The 22,573-nt window shown below is 40.7% G+C and overlaps 1 protein-coding gene across 3 annotated transcripts in view; it reads left to right on the forward strand.

The window, feature by feature from the left end:
* TEX10 (testis expressed 10) overlaps positions 1–22,573 on the forward strand; it is a 64,497-nt gene that overhangs the window by 38,113 nt on the left and 3,811 nt on the right. For 2 of the 3 annotated variants that reach the window (XM_062207877.1, XM_062207878.1), the window contains exons 10-13: positions 2,930–3,018; positions 6,591–6,724; positions 15,915–15,995; positions 18,890–19,071. In XM_062207877.1, the coding sequence (XP_062063861.1) occupies positions 2,930–3,018; positions 6,591–6,724; positions 15,915–15,995; positions 18,890–19,071 (486 nt within the window). The remainder of the gene's footprint in view (positions 1–2,929; positions 3,019–6,590; positions 6,725–15,914; positions 15,996–18,889; positions 19,072–22,573) is intronic. The other variant, XM_062207879.1, reaches the window with a different exon arrangement.

Here is a 22,573-nt window from a genome sequence, read left to right on the forward strand (position 1 = left end):
GCACACTGTCATTCCAGTTAAAAATCCACCAGGGGTTGGCATTTGGCATTTGCACATTATGCAGTGGTTGAAATGCCACTGCATAATATATCAGAGTACCTGGGTTCAAGTCCTGGCTCCATGTCTAATTCCTGTTTCTTGCTAACACACACCTTGGGAGGCTACAGGTGATGGCTCAAGTGGTTATGTCCCTGCCACCTGCATGAGAGACCAGAATTGAGTTCTGAGCTCTGAATTTTGGCTTGGTCCAGCCCAACTGTTGCCAGCATCTGGGGAGTGAACCAGTAGAAGGATAGTCTCTTAACTCTCTGTTTCTGGCTCTCTGTCACTGTACCTTTCAAATAAGAATAAATTTTAAAAAATGGCCTATTTAGACTTGAAAAATTTAATTCTATCAAATTAAAGGTTTTTGTTTTTAGTATTACATCATAGTCTTAATAGATTTCTGTCTCTGTAAATATATTTTTCCCATTTAGGGTTATCTCTTTTTAAAAAGAATATAAAAGGGATTCCAGCTTTGGGACAATGGCATTATCATCTATTTCATCACTTTTCCTGGGGTCAAAGTTTAATGTTTGGCACCTTCAAATATATCTTGGGTTACTTTTCTCTCCAAAATAGCCCCTTTCCTTGACCTTGACTACAAAATAGCTAATGTGTTCATTATCTCCCATCTATGCCATTGTAACTCTTGCCTCTCAATTCCATGTATTTTGCATACTGTTGCTAGATGAATTCTTCTGAAATACTCCATTAGTCATTTCTGAATTTTTATTTTGTTACATTGAGCTGTGATAACAAGTTTAAATCAATTTTTTGTACTTCTGATGCCCTGCTATCTCTATTGAATGTATTTCTGTAAGTATAGATAGCAGAGTACAACCTAAGCAGGATGTTCATCATGTGAAAAAACCGTTAGCCTGAAATTGTGTATGTTTATTTTCTTTTAGATTTTTTTTATTATTATTATTATTTTTTTTTTTTTTGACAGGCAGAGTGGACAGTGAGGAGAGAGACAGAGAGAAAGGTCTTCCTTTTGCCGTTGGTTCACCCTCCAATGGCCGCCGCGGTAGCGCGCTGCGGCCGGCGCACTGCGCTGTTCCGATGGCAGGAGCCAGGTGCTTATCCTGATCTCCCATGGGGTGCAGAGCCCAAGCACTTGGGCCATCCTCCACTGCACTCCCGGGCCACAGCAGAGAGCTGGCCTGGAAGAGGGGCAACCGGGACAGAATCTGGTGCCCCGACCGGGACTAGAACCCGGTGTGCTGGCACCGCTAGGTGGAGGATTAGCCTGTTGAGCCACGGCGCCGGCCTATTTTCTTTTAGATTTAAAAAGCATATTTAGATTTGCTGCCCCTACTCTTTACCTACCTACTTACAGTTTCTTAGGATTTGACTTTTCCCCTATACCATTCTCCTTGTGTTGTTCCATAATCGATATCCAGTGGCCTTTTCTGTACCTCTTTGCCCTTGGTTTATTTATAGTTGGATTGGGGGAATGTAAAGCATAAGTATGGAAAAGTAATCTATAGTGTAAGATTAAAGTCTCTGGGTGGGGGGGGAATTGTTTGGAATAACAACATTTGGCTTGTGCTTTAAGTAGATGAACAGATAATCTACTCTGCCAGGAACAGTTCTAATTTACCCTTCTGCCCCAAGATAACTAGTAATAGCACTTTTTCTCTGTTCTGCATTGGATGGTATATGTGGTAATCATAGTTTTAAAGACAATATTGCTTGTCTTTCGTCCCAGGATCTTAAATGGATTTGCTACTCATATTAGGCACTGGGTGGCACCACTGCTTCCTGTTTTTATGGGGGTTCAAGAAGATGTTAGAATTTTTCTAACCACTCTTTTATTCCTTTCTACTGAGCATCTGTGCCTTCTTATAACCTCCCAACTTGTGATATTACCTTCACAAACCTTTGCTTATTGTCTGGCAGTGATAGTCGGAAGGGTGTTTTCATTACTTTTACCCCCCTCAATTTAAGAATATTAATAAATACAAATATAATTTTTATAGTGATTAGATTATTAAGCACTTGTAGGTCAATTTAGAAACTGTTTTTTTTCTGATATTTATTCAGATGTCTGTGATTAAAATTTGTAATTTCAGCTTATTAAATCTAATCCTTTTCAGTCTGTTTTGTTTATTGCTATGTTTGACATTTGCTCTCTTCCTAGCCTTCCCTTGAAAGGAGTTTTTTTCTTTTTAAAAATGTATTTATTTGAGAGAGAGCTCCCATCTCTTGGCTCACTTCCCAAATGCTCACCCACAATAGCTTGGAGGTCAATTCACATGGGTAGCAGGGACCCACCCACTTGAGCCATCACTTCTGTCTCGCGTGGTATATGTTGGCGGAGAACCTAGAATTTGGACTGGAGCCAGGACTGGAACCCAGGCACTCTGATGTGGGATGCAAGTGTCCCAACTGGTGGCTTAACTGCTAGGCCAAATACTCTCCGAGCAGCAATTTTTAAAGAAGTTACTGGAAACTGAACTTGTAACAGGAACCAAGTAATTCTCATTTAATGAGAAACTACTTTACATTTAGCTATTCTTTTGAGTCTTCTGCCAATACCTTAGCTGTACTGTTGTGAAATAGAAAGAAATAGTTAAAAAAATGAAAAAGCAGAACTTCAGCTTGGCTCTTTGGACTCATTTTCAAGTGGGGTAGAAATTTGTATTATACCATGTATGTAGATCAGTTACACTTTTAACGAAACTTTACATAAGTATGTTAGAATTTCAAATTTTTATATTGTACTGAACCTCTTATATATGAAAGTAAAACAGTGTGTACTATAGATTTGTTCTATTAAATCAGATTGTTTTCAGTAAGGAAAAATGAATATATACTATGCTATCTTAGATTCTATAAAGTTTTTGATCACTTTTATTAATAGTTCTCCCATTGTTTTTTATAGATCATCGTTTTCTGGATGGAAGTATTCAGTTAATGACTGGTTGATCAGTGATGTGGACTATATCAGCTTCTTATTTTCCACACTTGCAGGTAACTATATTCACTATTCTTCTAAGATCTACTCTTGGTAGATCTTAGACTCTAGGTTTTAAAGATGATTATATAGTCTGCCCCTCTTGGAATGGTTTTTATTTTGATTAATAAGTGGGAATCTGGAAAAGGAAGACCTTTCTCTCTGTCTCTCTCTAATTCTGCCTTTCCAAAAAAAACAGTGGGAATCTTTGAAGGAATGTTTGTACCCTATGTTATCAGGTGCCTCAAAGAAGGTGATAGATGACTCACCTTTAAATTTCTCAAAATCAAAAACTTGAGGATCATTTGAATGTCACTTGGTATCTGATTGGCTCTTTTTAAAATAGCCAGAGAAAATACCACTATAAGCTTAAAAAAAAAAAAAAAAAAGATTAGCAGAATATCCATTTTAAACATTTTAAAATATTCAACTTGGCCCGGTGCCATGGCTCAATAGGCTAATCCTCTGCCTGCGGCGCCAGCACCCCGGGTTCTAGTCCCAGTCAGGGCGCCGGATCCTGTCCTGGTTGCCCCTCTTCCAGGCCAGCTCTCTGCTGTGGCCTGGGAGGGCAGTGGAGGATGACCCAAGTGCTTGGGCCCTGCACCCGCATTGGAGACCAGGAGAGGTACCTGGCTCCTGGCTTCAGATCAGTGCAATGCACTGGCCGCAGCGCGCCGGCCGCGGCGGCCATTGGAGGGTGAACCAACAGCAAGAAGGAAGACCTTTCTCTCTGTCTCTCTCTCTCTCTCTCTCTCACTATCCACTCTGCCTGTCAAAAAAAAAATATTCAACTTGATTTATGGATAATACCACATTTTGATTATTTGTTTTCTGCATTCCATTTAAGATAACTTTTTTTTTGAGACTGTGGGGGAGTGGGGATAGAGAGGTCTTCGATCTGCTGGTTCACTCCCCAATGGCCACAACGGCCAGGGCTAGGCCAGGCTGGAGCCAGGAGCTTCTAGGTCTCCTACATGGGTGCTGGAGCCCAAGCACTTACGTGGGCCATCCTTCATTGCTTTCCCAGGTGCATTCTCAGGGAGCTGGATCAGAAGTAGAGCAGCCAGGACCCTTATGGGATGTCAGTTTTGCTGGCCACAGCTTTAGCTGCCACCACAACACTGGCCCCTATTGTATTATTTCAACTTGTCACTTTGTACTTGGATGATAATGAGATTCTTTGATTTTCTGAAGATTTGAGATAAGGAGAGTTAGTTAAGATCTTATTGATATGCAAAATGAACTTGATAGTTACTATAGTGAATCTAGCAAGATATTTTAAAAACTAAATGTAGGGGCCGGCATCCCATATGGGCACCTGTTTGAGACCTCAGCCGCTCCACTTCTGATCCAGTTCTCTGCTGTGGCCTGGGAAAGCAGAGGAAGATGGCCCAAGTACTTGGAACCCTGCACCACATGGGAGACCTGGAAGAAGCTCCTGGCTCCTGGCTTCTGATTGGCCAAGCTCTGGCCATTGCAGCTATTTGGAGAATGAATCAGCAGATGGAAGATCGATCTCTCTCTCTCTCTCTCTCTCTCTCTCTCTCTCTCATTCTCTGTGAATAAATAAATAAATCTTTAAAGAGAAAAAAAGATAAATGTAAGCCCTTAAATGTTTACTTGGCATTTTTTGGATCTACATATTTGAGGTTGGAGGTCTTTATGGTTTAATCGTCCCATCAAAAAGTTGTTACTTGTTTTAGAATGTTCCTTAGGAGTCAGTATTGTTATGTGGCTATCAGACTAGTTGATGCCTTTTTAGGCTTTACTGAATGAAAATAGTGACCTGAACATCAAAGCAGAAAGCTAGGAATGGGCCAGTGGTATTCTGATCATTTTGAGAGCTACCTTTTAGGAGGAAAGTTGGCAAATTGTCTGCATAGGATAGGCCAAATGCATAGGATTTTTGAGGGAATCGGAATATATGTGTTGTCAAAATTCAAAGGACATTAGGAGGATAGAGAAATTTTAAAACATGAAATGGCTTTATTCTATGTTTTTAGAAACATAAATGTGTAGTGCTCGGTACATACTTGTAAGTGAAGGAGTAATAATGAATGTATCATTGCTTTTACTTGCTCGTTTGCTTTCTTTCCCCCTCTGATTATTTTATTTATTTTAAGTGATTTATTAACTTATTTGAAAGGTGGAGTTACAGATAGAGACAGAGGCAGAGAGAGAAGGAGAAGTCTTCTATCTGCTGGGTCACTCTCCACATGGTTGCAGTGCCTGGGGTGGGCCATGCTGGAGCCGGGAGCTTCTTCCAGGTCTCCCAATTGGTGGCAGGGGCCCAAGGACTAGGGCCGTCTTGTGCTGCTGTCAGGCACATTAGCAGAGATCTGGATTGGAAGTGGAGCAGCCAGGACTTGATCTGGATTAGAAGTAGAGTGCCCATGTGGTATGCCAATGCTGTAGGTGGCAATTCTACCCACTGTACCACAGAGCCAGCTCCCAAGATTCCTTGTTTGAAAAGCAGAGTTAGAGAGAGATTGATCTGTCTTCAAACCACTGGTTCATTCCCAGATGGCTGCAATAACCAGGGCTGGGCCAGGGCAAAGCCAGGAGCCAGAATCATTTTCGGGTCTCCCACATGAGTGGCAAGGACTCAGCGGGGGTTTTTTTTTTTTTTTTTAAGATTTTATTCATTCACGGGGCCGGTACTGTGGTGTAATGGGTGAACCAGCAGATGGAACACTTTTCTCTCTCTCTCTCTGCCTCTCCTCTCTGTTTAGCTCTGTCTTTCAAATGAATGAAAAAAGATTTATTTATTCATTTGAAAGGTAGAGTTACAGAGAGAGATCTTTTTTTTGAAAGTTATTTATTTATTTGAAAGCTGGAATTACAGGGACAGAGGCAGGGAAGGGGGAGAGAGAGAAAGAGAAGAGAGAGGTCTTCCATCCACAGGTTCATTCCCCAAATGGCTGCAATGGGTGTAGCTGTGCTGATCTGAAGTCGGGAGCCAGGAGCTTCTTCTGGGTCTCCCATGTTGTTGCAGGGGCCCAAGGATTTGGGCAATCTTCTGCTTTCCCAGGCCATAGCAGAGAGCTGGATCAGAAGTGGAGCAGCCGGGACTTGAACCAGTGCCCATATGGGATGCCAGCATTGTAAGCAGTGGCTTTACCTGCTACACCTCAGTGTCAGCCCTTCATTGAGTTTTACTGCTTTCTCATGCCATTAGTAGGGAGCTGGATCAGAAGTGGAACAGCCAGGGCATGAACCGGCACCTATATGGAATGCCGACATTGCAAGCGGTGGCTTATCTGACTGTGTCACAATGCCATCCCTATTGCTCATTTCTTTTTAACACTTACTATTAACTAGAAAGATGATACTACTACATTTCGTTATAAGTAAAAGTGTTAAACCTTGTTTCTTGCTGTATTTTAGCTTGAGCTGTGTACATCTGTTTTATAATTACATGATTTTCACTGCCTTCATTGAAAAATACTGCATGAAGTGCAGAAACTCAGAAAGCAAGATAGTTTAAACAAGGAGATACTTGGAACATGTCATCTCTGTTTTCAGGGAATGATAAAGTATACCACGGCTCTGTTTTTTTTTTAATTGGCCTACTTTGTTCCTGCTTTAGGATTTTCAAAAGAGGAGTTGAGTTGGCTTCAAAGCCTTCGAGGAGTTCCTCATGTCATCCAGACCCAGCTTTCTCCTGTGCTGCTTTACCTTACAGATTTGGATCAATTTTTACACCACTGGGATGTCACAGAGGTAATAGCAGTTGTTTTTTTTTTTTTTTTTTTTTTTTTTTTTTAAGATTTATTTATCCATTTGAAGGAGAGAGTAAACCATCTGCTGGTTTACTCCCCAGATGGCTGCAGTGGGCTGAGGCAGGCTAAAGCCAGGTGCTAGGAGCTTCATCCAGGTCTCACGTGGGTGCAGGGGCAAGCACTTGGGCCATCTGCTGCTCTGCTGCTGCTTTCCCAGGCCATTAGCAGAGAGCAGGATTAGAAGTAGAGCAGCCAGGACTCGAACCGGCACCCATATGGCATGTTGGTGCTGTAGGCAGAGGCTTAACCTATTGCACCACAGTGCCAGCCCTCCCCCCCCCCCCCCCGCAAAGATTTATTTCATTTATTTTAAAGAGGGGGAGAAAGAGATCTTCTGTATGCTGGTTCACTCCCCAAATGGCTGCAACAGCCAGAGCTGGGCTGATCTAGATCCAGGAGCCAGAAGCTTCCTCCAAATTTCCTATGTGGATGCAGGGGCCCAAGTACTTGGACCATCCTTTATTGCATTCTCAGGTTTATCAGCAGGGAGCTGGATGGGAAGTGGAGCAGCCAGGACTTGAACTGACACCCATATGGGCTGCCGCTTAATCTGTGCCACAACACTGGCCCCGGAATTGATTTCTTTGAAGATGACTTTTTAACAGAAAAGGTTACTAAAGCAGTTCCTTTGGTTTTAATAATTAATATGTAACTTACTTTACCTAAATTTAAAATCCTAATTCTTAAGATTTGAAGTTCAGCATTGAAGTCTTTTTTTTTTTTTTTTTTTTTTTAAAGATTTATTTATTTGAAAGAGTTACAGAGAGAGGCAGAGCCAGAGAAAGTGAGAGGTCTTCCATCTGCTGGTTCACTCCTCAATTGGCCTCAACAGCCGGAGCTGCGCCAATCCAAAGGCAGGAGCCAGGAGCTTCTTCCGGGTCTCCCACATGGGTGCAGCTGCCCCATTTTCTACTGTTTTCCCAGGCCATAGCAGAGAGCTGGATTGGAATTGGAGTAGCCAGGATACAAACTGGTGACCATATGGGATGCTGGCACTGCAAACTGGGGCTTTAACTTGATTCACCACAGTGCTTCCCCCCCCCCCCCTTTTTTTTTTTAAGATTTATTTATTTGTTTGAAAGACGGAATTAGAGGGGGAGACGGAGAGAGATCTTCCATTCTTGATTCACTCCCCAAATGGCTGCAGTGACCAAGGCAGGGCCAGGCTGGAGCCAGGAGTCTGAAACTTCATCTTGGTCACCCACATGGGGGCAGGCGCCCAAGCACTTGGGCCTTGTTCTGCTGCTTTCCCGGGCACATTAGCAAGGATCTGGGTGGAAAGTGGAGCACCTGGGACTCAAACATGTGCCCATCTGGAATGCTGGCACTGTAGGTAGTGGCTTAACCTGCTGTGTCACAGCCCTAGCCCCTGAAGTCTTTTTGTAAAACACAGTAAATGTAAACACTCATTCAAAAAGGAAACTTTGAAACAGATTGTATTCCTTTTACAAACTTGTTAAAATTTAAGTAACTTCAGCATATTCAGTATTTAAGTAACTTGATTTTCTGATGAAAATTCACAAATACTAAAGGAGTTCTTTATGATATCTAATAAACTTAACTTTGAAATTATCTTTGTTTCAGTACTATTGAATGAAACTTTAAAACCAAGTGTATGTGAATTACTGGGATGTTTTAAATTGGAATTATAAGGCTGATTTTTACCTTAATAAGGAAAATTGTGTTAAATATTAAAAGTACTTAAACTAAATACTCAAATATTTCAAATATGATTGCTAATGAATTTAATTGGTTTCTTAATTCATTACCTTCTGTTCCTGTTCTTTAACTTTCTTCTCTTGAATTCAAGGTGACTGTCCAGTGAGAATACAGTTGTCATCCCAAGTAATTTAGGTTTCAGTCTTTCATGCCAAAGTCTGGGGCTCTGTTCTTGCTGTGTTTTTTTTTTTTTTTTTCCTTTTTAATGATCCAAGTAGCTGGAGGTCAGGACACTATATATATTCTTTTTCATTATTCCAGTTTCATACCTCAAGCAGAATAGTCTTTAGATTAAAAGTTACAACTTGATTCATTGGTATTATTGCAATAACAAGTTTTGATTTTTTTTTCCTCCAGCTGATCCTTTTAGTTCTTCACTAATTCTATTCTGAATTATTTTTTTCCCTTAAATATTTATTTATTTATTTATTTGAAAGGCAGAGTTAGAGGGAGGGAGAAACACAGCGAGATAGTTCTTCTTTCCTATGGTTCACTCCAAATGGCCGCAGTGGCCAAGGCTGGGCCTGAATCTCCACCTAGGTTTTGCATGTGGTTGGCAAGGGCTCAAATGCTTGGGCCATACCCTGCTGTTTCCCCAAGTATATTTGTAGCAGGGAGCTGGATCAGAAATGGAGTAGCAGGACAGGAACTGGTACTCATACCGAAATTGCAGGTGGTGGCTTAACCTGCTGTGCCACAGCACTGGCCCCTGAATTTTTTTTATGTGCTTCCTGTCTCCAATGGCTATACCTTTGATTAGATGTTTAATATTTTTTTCCATAGCTTTGTTAGACTGTGGTCACCATGCTGAGTTCATGCCAACAATGTTTATCCTCTCCTTATTACTCATAGTGGTTGGTATTGTGTTTACTTATAGGTTCTCCATGTATAATGTTTTTTTTTTTTTTAAGATTTTTATTTATTTTTTATTATTTGCAAGTCAGAATTACACAGAGAGAGAAGGAGAGGCAAAGAGAGAGAAAGAGAGAGGTCTTCCACCCTCTGGTTCACTCCCCAGTTGGCTGCAATGGCTGGAGGTGCGCTGATCCGAAGCCAGGAGCCAAGCGCCTCTTCTGGGTTTCCCACGTGGGTTCACGGGCCCAAACTTTTGGGCCATCTTCTACTGTTTTCTCAGGCCATAGCAAAGAGCTGGATTGGAAGTGGAGCAGCCGGGATTCGAACTGGCGCCCATATCGGATGCCAGCACTGCAGGCGGTGGCTTTACCTGCTACGTCAGAGCGCCGGCCCCCATGTATACTGGTTTCAATAAAAGTGAAAGGAAGTAATAATAAATTGAGTAGCCAACCTAATCATTTAATATCTAATATTTTGTCTTACTCCATAGTAACAAAGAGCTAAATAAAAACTGAGGTCAAGGTTGTGAATGCTAAGTTGTTTTAAAATAAAGGCTGAATTTAATGTATTTATCCTGTGATGTTTTGGAGAAAGCACAGTATGGAATTAGTTGGCCTGGATTTCATGCATAGATTGCCAGCTTCTAGTTGGGTGACTTACAATTCAGGTAACCTATCTAGGCTTTGTTTTATTGAGGTCTTGAACTAAATAATAAGTTCCTGTAGCTTTCTTATTTCTGCATGATAATTTAAATATCTTATAAGCATATCATCATTGTAATACCAAGACTGTTTTCAGGAAAAGGTAATCAAGGGGCCTGCTTTATGGCACAGTGGATTAAGCCACTGCCTATGGTGCCAGCATCCAATATTGGCACTGGTTCGAGTCCCAGCTGCTCCACTTCCGATCCAGCTGCCTGCTGATGTGCCTGGGAAAGCAGCAGGAGATGGCCCAAGTCCTTGGGCCCTGCACCCATGTGGAAGATCCAGAAGAATCTCCTGGTTCTTGGCTCCTGGATTTGGCCTGGCCCAGCTCCAGTTGTTGTGGCCATTTGGGGAGTGAACCAGTGGATGGAAGATCTCTTCCTTCTCTCTCTCTCGCTCTCTCTCTCTGTCTGCTTTCAAAATAAAATAAAGTTAGTAGGAGAAAATATCATTTATCATCATTAAAATTTTTTTAAAAAGAAAATGTAATCAAATATATTTCTGAGGTGACCATTTGGCATTGTCATGCATTGAAGTTCAAGGTTGCTATCTTTGAAATATTAAGACATATATTAGGAAAAATCTGAAAGTCTCAATTTTAGCTTCTGAAGTTTCTAAGTGAAGATTTTAATTAAGCTTTGTTATATTCAAGTTTTCATATAAAATATTTGAAATAATTTTTGACATAATTTTTGACAACCTTAGCATAATAATTTTCTAATTATTCCATTTGGACATGGGGTTTTTAATTTTGTGGTAGTGTTATTTCTAGACTGAAATAATTTTTTCTTAAACTTTTTTAATTTATTGAATACCTACTATGAACTAGTCTTTAGGTGCTCAAGTTATAGTAGTTAAGTACATCTTGGGGTTTTTTTTTTTTTTTTTTTAGGATTTTATTTGTTTACTTGAGAGTTAGAGTTACAGACAGAGGGAGAGACAAAAGGTCTTCCATCTACTGGTTCATTCACCAAATGGCCACAACAGCCGTAGCTGGGCCAATCCAAAGCCAGGAGCCAGAATCTTTCCAAGTTTCCCATATGGGTGGGCACTTGGGCTATCTTGTACTGCTTTCCCAGGCTATTAGCAAATATGGGATGCCAGTGCCCCAGGCCCACAGCCTCTTTTCCCCTTTAAGATTTATTTATTTATTTATTTGAAAGAGTTACGGAGAGGCAGAGGTGGCACCCGCAGGGATGGGGGCATTGTACCTAAATGGCTGTAACCGCTAGGACTGGGCCAGGCTGAAGCTGGGAATCAGGAGCTTTATTTGGGTCTCCCACATGGGTGGCAGGGGCCCAAGCACTTGGGCCATCTTCTGCTTTCCCAGGTCCTTAGCTGGGAAGCTGGATTGGAAGTGGAGCAACTAGGACTTGAACCCGCTCCCGGATGGGATGCTGGCACAACAGGCCTTACCTGCTGTTCTACAGCCCTGGCCCCCAAACTTTTTATTAAGTAGATATTATTCACAGTATAATTCAGAGGGACAGAAGAATCATGTGAAAGTTTTCCTCCATCCCCTGTCAGCCTCCCATTTTTCCTGCCTAACTTCTATTAGTTTCTGTTACCAGGTTTCTGCTAGCCCCAGATGTTTACAAATGACTGCATGTTTTCTTTACAAATCATATATTATTCTGGTTTTCTCCTTTTATAGAAATAGTATACTATGTACACTGGTCTGGACTTCATAGTTTTCACTAAAGTGACAGCTTATATGACCTTATATGATTTTTGCTGTGGGAAACAGTAATTAACAGAGCTCAAAGGAGAGAGGAATCTCTGGACCTTTCTCAACAGAAGATTCTCTTTTCAGGTCCGGTGAACAGTTCAAGTTTGATGTTAATTGTCATTTATAAAATACTGAATAGTTGCAAAAGAATATTTTTAATACAGATAATCTCCGAAAAATAATGATACAAAATCTACTTGAAGAAATGAGGTTACTGTGGCCGGTGCTGTGGCATAGTAGGCGAAACATCTGCCTGTGGCGACAACATCCCATATGGGTGCTGGCCTAGAGTCCTTGCTGCTCCACTTCCCATCCAGCTCCCTGCTGATGGCCTGGGAAAACAGTAGAAGATGGCAGCCATTAGGGGAGTGAATCAGCAGATGGAAGACCCCTCTCTCTGTCTCTCCATCTCTCTAACTCTGCCTCTCAAATAAATCATAAAAAGGGTGCTTAAAAAATTGTGGGAAATATCATTTAAAAATAATAGTGCAAAAAATTATTTTGAAATACATACAGTTTTGAAGATCCCCTGCACAAATTCCAGTGTTTTTCAAACCCCTATGTGTCTCTTTTTATCTCAGGAGTAACACAACCTTCAGTTTTATGATATTCTTACATCTGTATAGTTTTACCGCCTACATGTATAAACTGCAAATAATGTGTAGTTTTACATTATTGAACTTTTTAAAGGGGAATTTTTTTATTCATTTAATGTGCCCCAAGATACTTATGTTCATGTGTAAGTAGTTCATTCTTTTCATTGTTGTATGGTATTGCATTATACCAAGAAACTTAGATTCATTTTTTGTTCGTGTTTGAGTGTTTTTATTATTCCATTTTATCTCCACTTGTGGTGCAGTGGTTATTCCTTTCAAAGTTATTAAATATTTGCTCTTTAACCTGATACAGTCTGCCTTGAAATTATGGTTTCACTTCATAACAAAAAATAATGATTTGTGATTTTTCTATGTGATGTCTGGTTTTCTCCCCATGCCTCTCCCCACACACATTTAAAGATTTTCTTCTCTACTGTTTGCTTCAGCAAACAGTTATATATATATATATATATATAGAGAGAGAGAGAGAGGCTATTTTTTACAATTTCTGATTCTGAAAGTATGCTATGTCTTCATGTTCACTGATCTTTTCCATAGTTATCTAATCTTCGTTTAAATCCAACTAACGAATTTTAGATTTCACTACACCTTTTTTAGGTCATGAACTGAGTTTTGTATCTTCTGTTTCTTTCCTGGTAGTACTTTTATATAAAAGTTATATTAAAATTCTTGTCTGCTAATTCTTTTTTTTTTTTTTTTTAAAGATTGATGTATTTAAGGCAGAGAGAGAGGTCTTTTATCTGCTGGTTCATTCCCCAAACAGCTGTAACGGCTGGAGCTGCACCAATCCAAAGCCAGCAGCCAGGAGCTTCTTTTGAGTCTCCCAGGTGGATTCAGGGGCCCAAGAACATGGGCCATCCTCTACTGCTTCTCCAGCCCATAGCAGAGAGCTGGATCAGAAGTGAAGCAGCCGGGCCGGCGCCGCGGCTCACTGGGCTAATCCTCCACCTTGCGGCGCCGGCACACCGGGTTCTAGTCCCGGTCGGGGCACCGATCCTGTCCCGGTTGCCCCTCTTCCAGGCCAGCTCTCTGCTGTGGCCAGGGAGTGCAGTGGAGGATGGCCCAAGTCCTTGGGCCCTGCACCCCATGGGAGACCAGGATAAGTACCTGGCTCCTGCCATCGGATCAGCGCGGTGCGCCGGCCGCAGCGCGCTACTGCGGCGGCCATTGGAGGGTGAACCAACGGCAAAAGGAAGACCTTTCTCTCTGTCTCTCTCTCACTGTCCACTCTGCCTGTCAAAAAAAAAAAAAAGAAGTGAAGCAGCCGGGACTTGAACTGGCACCCATTTGGGATATGGGCACTTCAGGCAGTGGCTTTACCTGCTATGCCACAGTGCTGGCCCCCTATCTGCTCATTCTTTTATCTTTGTCAGTTATGTAGGGTGAATTTTTTTCCTGGTTATATGTCAGATTTTTAGGCCTCTTGACATGTCTAGTAGTTAGATAGTGGATAATGGAAATTTAATGTTGTTAAATGGTAAATTTTGCTGTCCTCTTTAAGTGTTTTGACTTTGTGCCTGTCAGGTTACTTGAGGATGACCTACTTGATCTTGTTTAAAATAAAAGGTTTTTTTTAATAAGAGAGACATCTGCTATCTATTCCCCAGTGTCCCCAACAACCTGGGGTCCAAAATCAGGAACCGAGAATCTAGACCAAGTTTCTCCATGGGTGGCAGGAACCCTGTTACTTGGGCTTCACTGCTGCCCCCCAGGGTCCACAGCAGCAGGAAGATGGAATCAGGAGCAAGGTTGGGTGAGGGAACCAGGCACTCTGATGTGGGCATCTCTGTGATGTCTCAACTGCTAGGCAAACACCTACCCCAGCTTGGTTCTTTTGAGTCTTGATTTTAAGTTTTGTTGGTATGATTTATTTAGGACAAGTAGGCAGCAGTTTGTATTTAAAAACCTTATATGACAGAGTCTACATGGCTTGTGAAGCTTAAAACATTTGTTATCTGACCCTTTATGAAAACATTTACCAACTTCTGTTCAAGGGCTAATAGACCTTCTACTAATTGAATATCTTCTGAATGACCTGGTTATTCTGTGATGATGCTCCCTTCTGCCTGGTCAGAACTCAACTCTGCTCTGATTGATCTTTGGAACTGGTTCAGTTAACAGCTCCTGCTTGTCCTTTGCCTGCCGTCCTGATGCACAGCTTAGTATTCAGCAACATAGCTGATCAGTGTATGCTCCTCAGTGGAGTTCCCTCCTCTCAGGTAGTTGCAAATTCTGGCTACCACAGTTTTCTCATAAATCCCGTTTCTCTCCACACCGTGCTTGGTGTTCCCTGCTCTGCGCTGCAGTCCATGAAGTGGCTTCCACAGAAAACCAAGAGAACTACTGGGCTTACTTAGGCTTTTGCTTTCTTTCTTTGGCTATCATAGTCCTTTGTTACCCATTGGCTAATGATTGAAAGCATTTGTTTTCCATATATAAGTTTTCTGCTTGTGACTGTGGGGTTCCAGTTCTGCCTCTAGTTAACTCCATCATGGCTGGAAGTGACAATCTCAAGCTATGGTAAATGAGAATGACTGCTTGTGCCTGATAACTTAGCAACCCTTCACATACTTTGATCAGTACAGCAGTTAGAAAACTCCCCACTGCACAAGGAATTCTGGACCTTGTCCCTTTTTTTATGGTTTTTTAATCTGCTACCATATCTGTCTCCATAGATCATATATTGTCTTAAAACTCCAGGTTTCACCTTGGAGGGCTGGGAATTGGTTTCTCTGTCAAGTCTAAAATCTAATCTTTGCTTATCCATATGGTTTGTCTACATACTTCATTTTTGGCATTATACTATCAGAATCTAGAATTTGTGGTATGACTGATGTCTGAAGGTCTTGGGCTGTCCTCTTCTTCCAGTTTTTTTTTTTTTTTTTTTTTTTTTGAAAATTGAAAAGTAGCAGGTGATAAACTCCTATCTCCTTTTTCTTACTTTCCTGTAGGTTGTTTTTGTTTTTGCCTTTGGGGAATAGGAGACAGGGATATGATTAAGCAGAAGACAAGTTGAACCTCCCTAATCTGAAAATCAAAAAACTGATCATGCTTAAAAATCAAAAACACTTCTGGTTCTAAGTGTCTTAGATAAGGGATACTCAAGCTATGTTAGTATCTTTCTGAGTCTTTAAGTGTTTTTCCTATGAACTAATTTTCCACCTTTGCTCATATCACTCAGATCTTTCTGTTACAGCACTTAATAGAAATACTATGTAAGTGGTTGGTAGAATGTAAGCTATTTGAAGGGTGAGAGAGAAAAGTTTTTCATTTCTGTGTAGTACATAAACTGAATTAGTGTTCAGTAAATGTACAGTAGATTATTTGGAAAATAAGCCCATATGTGAGGTGTGTGTGTTTGATCTTTGACTTTTGCATTTTCAGAGGCATTTTTTGTTACATTTCCTGTTAATAGTAAAGTAAGTAGGTTTAAACAAAAAGCTCATTGAACTTGTTTCCGACATGAAATGTCCTGATTCGATTACTGATTTTCTGCTTTTCTGACAGGCAGTTTGTCACAGTTTATTGGTTATTCCTGTCCGAAGTCAGAGCTTTGACATCCTGCAGAGTGCCATCAGTAAGCATTTGGTAAATATCCTTAAAGTTGTTTTTCTCTTTAAAAAAAAAAAAAAGAAGAATCGGGGGGCCAGTGCTGTGGCATAGTGAGTAAAACCACCGCCTAGAGTGCCGGCATCCCATATGGGCTCTGGTTTGAGTCCTGGCTGCTCCATTTCCAATCCAGCTCCCTGCTAATGTCCCTGGGAAAGAAGTGGAAGATAGCTCAAGTGCTTTGGCCCCTGCACCCACATGGAAGACCTGGAAGAAGTTCCAGGCTCCAGGCTTTGGATTGGCCAAGCTCTGGCCATTGCAGCCATTTGGGTAATGAACCAGCAGATGAAAGACCTCTCTCTGCCTCTGCCTCTCTCTAACTCTGCCTTTCAAATTAATTTAAAATTTTAAAAAATCTGGGCTGGTATCGTTGGTTAGCAGTTTAAGCCACCATCTGCAGTGGCTGCATCCCATTTGGGAGCCAGTACCAGCTGCTCTTCTTTCCATCCAGCTCCCTGCTAATAGCCTGGGAAAGGAGCAGGAGATGGCCTGAGTCCTTAGAGACCTGGATGAAGTTCCTGGCTTTTGGCTTGGCCTGGCTCAGCCCTGCCTGTTGTAGCCATTTGTGGAGTGAACCAGCAGATAGAAGATCAGTGTGTCTCTCCCTTTCTCTCTCCTTCTCTCTCTGTAATTCTTTCAAATAAATAAATAACATCTTCCAAAAAAAATCCTCAAATAATGGAGATTGATTTGTTGAGATTGAATCTGCCTTAGCTGCGGAGAGTTTCTGGGATCCCAATCTTAGTGATATTGTAGCCTCTTAAGACATGAGGTGTGGAGAGAAATGAGAAATCTTCAGGTTTTTCTTGGCTGTTATTAATAATTCTGTAACTTTGGAAAAATTCCTTCTTTTCCCAGTAACTTCTTTTTTTTTTTATTTATTTGGATGGGAGAGAGAGAGAGAGAGAGAGAGAGGGAGGGAGGGAGGGAGGGAGGAGAGGGAGGAGAGAGAGAGATCTTCCGACCATAATAGGGCTAGGCCAGGTTGAAGCCAGGAGCCTTCAACACCATCTGGGTCTCCCATGTGGGTAGCAGGGACCCAAGCACTTGGGCCATCATTTGCTGCCTTCCCAGGCACATTATTAACAGGGAGCTGTATCAGTGGGACTTGTAGCACTCCGATATGGGATTCTGGTGTTGCAAGCAGTGGCTTATCCTGCTATACCACAGCATCCTTGCCCAGGAATTTTAGTTAATACATCTGTGAAATGAGAGACACTAACATAGTGGCTCAGATCCCTTCTGATTTGTAATGATGTTCTTGTACGGAATTCACATGTGCCTGGTGTCAGTGTGTGGAGAATCCAGCATTCAGACTGGTGTCTGCATTCCATGTAGGTGATTTGGGGTCCAAAGTGAGTACATTACCTTAACGGGCTTCAGGCTCAGTTGGCTCAATCCTGAGACCCCAATGTCTTCTGACCTGGGTGTCTCTTATTCCCATTGTATTAAATTAACATTAGGTGTGCCTCTGTTGTTGGCTTTGAATTTTCTCCATTTTTTATACTTTGGCTTTTTTTTTTTTTTTTTTAAGATTATTTATTTGAAACTCTAGTTACAGAGAGAGAGAGAAAGAGATCTTCCATTCACTCTCTCACTCCCCAAATGGCTACAGCGGCCAGAGCTAGACCAGGCTGAAGCCAGGAGACAGGAGCTTCTTGGGGGTCTTCCACATGGGTGCAGGGGCCCAACCACTTGGGCCATCCCCTGCTGCTTTCCCAGGCTCATTAAGCAGGGAGCTGGATTGGTAGTGGAGCAGCTGGGACTCTAGCTGGCACCCATATGGGATGCTGGCCCTGCAGACAGTGGCTTAACCCACTGTGCCACAGGGGTGGCCCCTATACTTTGGCTTTTTATAATGGAGGGAGGGCTACCAAATTCCATGGATTCGCTTGTTTAGTAATTTCATAGGTTTATCCACAGCCTCTTTTTTTCTTCTGAAAAGGTTATTTCTCTTGAATTGGAAAACCATGCTACTTTGAATTCCTGCTGTCAGATTTCCCACCCCTAACCTGTGTTATCACAGATGCCCACGTTTTTAAATTCTACCTCCACTCCAGAGATTCATGCTTCCTGTCACTGCATTCATTAGTCTAGTAAGATCAACATGCCAGTCCGTCTTGGCCATTATTTTCAGGCAGCTTGATGTAGGTTAAGACCTCAAAGTGTACAGACTTTTCTTTAGGGTAACAGAAGTTTATAGAAGACTCAAATCATGTGTATGTACAATTACAAGGTTTTAGACTCTGCCTTAATGGCAGTGCATACAGTACTGTCTAGAAGAATTAATGTTCCATAATAACCATTATCTGGCCTTCTAGGCTTTCTTGGCAGTGAAATGTTAAGATGTTAAATACAGTAATAGCTTTTACTGTCTCCAGTATGGAGGCATTTTTCATATTTGTGTTTGCATGTCTGACTCAGTCAAATGGCAGAGAAAGTCTAAATTGTAAAGTGAACTCTGTATATTTAGTCACCTGGGATGGGAGTAGTGCCAGATAAAAGTTTTCCAGTCTGGATAATCTTTAAAAAAAAAATTAAGTGTGGTTGTTGGTATCAGGGTTTTCTTTGGATGCATGAAACAATGCTATAGAAATCCTGACGTGGACAACTTGAGAAGGTTCTGTTCTAAAAGTGACAGGGGTTAGGGTTAGTAATATTTCTTTAGTTTGCATTTTTCAAAGTCCTTTAATTTGGAGATGAAATTCTCAAAGGGAGAACAGGATCGAAAGGTGGTGGCAGGTGGTGTATGCTATGTATATATACTTGTTTTAAGTAGAAGTGATGTAAAGTAAACTAATTAATGAGTTTTGAGTTTTTTTGGGGGGATGGGTGTTGTGAAGGGGTAATTAATCTCATATTTCTCTGCTCAGGTTGGGTTGACCGTAATTCCTGACAGCACGGCCGGCTGTGTTTTTGGTGTTATCTGTAAGCTCCTGGATCATACATGTGTAGTTAGTGACACTCTACTGCCATTTCTGGCTTCTTGTTGCTACAGTCTTCTTTATTTTCTGCTCACTCTAGAGAAAGGGGAAGCAGAGCATCTAAGGAAGAGGTAATAATTGTTTTTATTTCTCAACCTTGATATTTTTTCCCCTGACCCCCACTCCCCAGTAAATAGAGTAAAAGAGCACTCGTTTAGATATCTTATATTCTTTGTTATAGTTTATGTAAATCTAGCTTGCTTTTCTTTGTTCCTTCCTGAAGCCTCTTTGTGTTACAGTGAGAATTTTTAGCTTTTTCTTTTTATTGTAAGTTAGAAATTTGAACAAGTTAGATGTCATTATAAAGATTCTTGAATTTTCCTTTAATAACATTGCTGTATGTCTAGCAAAAAGAAAAATTCCACCTTGAGGAAGATAGGACAAGCCTTTGTATTTTGTTTTAGGCTTCATTAGAGCTAGCTAGAACTGAGTTTTAAATTCTTGGATTTAATGAAAGTATTCTGAAATGCTAGTTCTTTTAATTAGTATTTTTTGCTCATATGTAAGATTTAGGCTAGAGCTTCTAGGATAGTTTGGAAGATTTCTTAGCAAATATGAGAAAGATAAAAATAATTCTGTCACCTACAATTAATATTTTGGTATGTGCCTTTCTGGTCTTTTTTGAACGTTGAAAGCCATGAAAATACATCAGACACACAGATTATATAAAACTTAAGAGAGTTTAAAGAGTGATTATAAACTGAACATCCATTTAATCAACCCTTAAGGTTCAGGACTAGAACATCATCAGCATATATACTTTTCCTGTGTTTTCCCCAGTTACATTTCACTTCTGAACTCCACCCCCAGCTCACCTTGGTGTCGATCAGCTTTCTTGATTTTTTTTGAAAGAAATGCTTGTATGTGCAATTGTGAATAGTATCATTTTTGTTTTGTGTATTTATGAATTTTGCATTATTGTGAGATTCATTAATATTGATTCGTTAAGCTGTGTTCCATTTTTATTTTTCTGTACCAGGTATTAGAAAACTTCTTTAAAGATCAGTTAGTGAATATTTTCGGTTTTTCAAACTGTAAGATCTTTGTTGCGGCTACTCAGCAGTGCTATGAAAGCAGCAATAAATAATACATAAATAAATGACTATTCAAATAAAACTTTATTTATAAATACAGATTATGGGCTGGATTTGGCCTATGGCCAAAGTTTACTTATCCTGCTCTGTAGTATTCTATCAGTCTATCATCACTTACCCATTTGTTGTTATTTTTTCCAGTAAGAATATGTATGTGTAGAAAAAAGTATTATTTCACTGTAAATACAACATAAAATTTAAACATAATAGATTTGATGGTATTTTTCTCAAGTATCACTAGACTTTATGTCTGTTAGATCATAGAAAGTCTTTATAAATGCAAGGAACTTCTTGGACTTAGGATTTTTTAAGATTCCACTATGAACTGTGTATTGCTGTTTGTTGCTTCCTGTCACTTGTTATCGCTCTGTTATTAAACATTTTCATGTGAAGTTTCAAACATCTTTGGTAGCTTCTTAGCACATCCTGCTTTGACTATGAGGCTGGACTGAACAAAATTCAGTGTATACAATACTCTTATGCCTTGTTTTAGGGGCAGTCGGTTAGTCTGCTGGCTAAGATGCTCATGTCCTACACCAAGAATGCCTGGGTTCAGTTTCCACCTCCAGCTTTCCACCAATGCACACTCTGGGAGGCAGTGGTGATGACTTAAGTCATTGAATTCTTGCCACTCTTGTGGAAGACCTGGATTGAGTTCTAGCTCCTGCCCCTGCCCCGGCTCTAGCCCTTGTAGGCTTTTGGGGAATGGACCAGTGCCTTTGAGCTCTTCCTGTCTCTGAAACTTAAAAAAAAGAAGCAGCAGCCAGAGATACTTTATACCAAGTATTGGAAAGTTGATGTTAACAGTGATGTTAAATTGCCTCAAAGAAGTACTGTCAGCCAGAATGTTATGTACTTAAAATTCCCATTGTGACTACATTGTTCCCATTGGAGGTGTTTGTACTCCATACAAATACAAATAGTGAGAGTGCCAAATCAGGCTTGATCAGTTTAAGTTGTTCAGAACTGTGTCCCCTACACTTTGAATATACTGTAGTGTTTTTAACTCATCGTTACTAATGAAAAACTGTTAAGTCTGAGCCCTCTTGGTTTGAAGGTAGTAATCTGTTTTGACTGTTTCTCTTTGTTGTGTTGCACATCGGGTCGGGTCCTGTGTAGGTTTATTATCCCGCTGGAGACCTAGCATGCTGCTTTCATCTGAACACTCAGTGCTTTTCTAAAGGTCTAGAAGGTTGAGTTCTTTCTGTAGTGTGATCTCCCCCTCCTGCCCTGTTGTTTCTATCCATTATTTTAAAAACTCCTTTAATTAATGAGGATTTCTCATTCTGTCCTTTCTTGTCTCTTAACATCTTCCAGTTGAGCTTTGATTTCATACACATTCTTACTTAACTCTTTGCCATTCTTGTTGGTTCATGGTTTGTTGGTATTACTTTGTAGCGATTCTTCTAATAGCTCTTTTTTCCTCTGTTGGAATTTTCCCTTATTTTGAGGAGCAAGAGGGGCTCTGGAGATTGTTTCGTGGGGTTGAGTGAACTCATGTTTTGAGCTAATATACCTTTTCTGTTAAGTATGTCTTTTTTGCAGAGTCATGTGGGTGTTTATGGGAAACTCCCAGTGGGACAGTTTCATAGTTGCATACTTCTGGCTTTCTGCTCTTTGCAGGGAGCCCAATTCAATCTCCTTACCGCTCACACTTGAGACCTGAAACCCCAGCTTTCAACAGTATTAGTTTTTTTTTTTTTTTAAAATTCTTGTGATTATTTGAAATCTACCCAAATTAACAAGTAGAATGAATACAGACATGCACCATATAATGACCTTTTTGATGAAGGACAGGCTGCATAGGCAGTGGTGGTTGCATGAGATTATAATGGAGCTGAAAATTTCTTGTCACCTGGATATTGAAGCACAGTGCACTTATATGTTTGTGGTTGTGTTGTTGTAAACAAACCTGTGTTGTCAGTCATATAAAAGTATAGCAGTACATAATAATTGACAATAAATTACTATAATGGTGTATGTAAAGCAGTATGCCATGTTAGCACTGTGTAAACACCTCATCCAGCTCATGTTTACTGTATCTCTTGATTGTATCGGGAGGCCATGGCAGTGATTGGCCTGCTCCATCAAGGTTTGTGTAAACACTCTGGTGTTCACTCAGTATTGAAATTGCCTGATGCATTTCTCAGTACATATCATTAAGTGACGCGAGTGTATACTGGACCTATTATAGGAATAACTTGTAAAAATCCGAGGGCTGGGAATTAGAATGCAGTAGGAGCCAAAGCAACTTTTTCTTTTTATTACAATAGTGAGAGATACTTTCCATCCTCTGAGTCACTCTCCAGATACTTGTAACATCCCAGGCTGGGCTAAGACTAAGCCAGGAGCCCAGAACCCCAGCTGGGTTTCCCACATGGGTAACAGGGACCCATGTATGTGTGCATTATCTTCTGCTTCCCAGGATACATTAGAAGGAAGCTGAATCAGAATCAGAGGTGGGACTTGATCACATGCA

The sequence above is a fragment of the Lepus europaeus genome, chromosome 12 (genome assembly GCF_033115175.1).
Source record: "Lepus europaeus isolate LE1 chromosome 12, mLepTim1.pri, whole genome shotgun sequence".
Classification (NCBI taxonomy): Eukaryota; Metazoa; Chordata; class Mammalia; order Lagomorpha; family Leporidae; genus Lepus; species Lepus europaeus.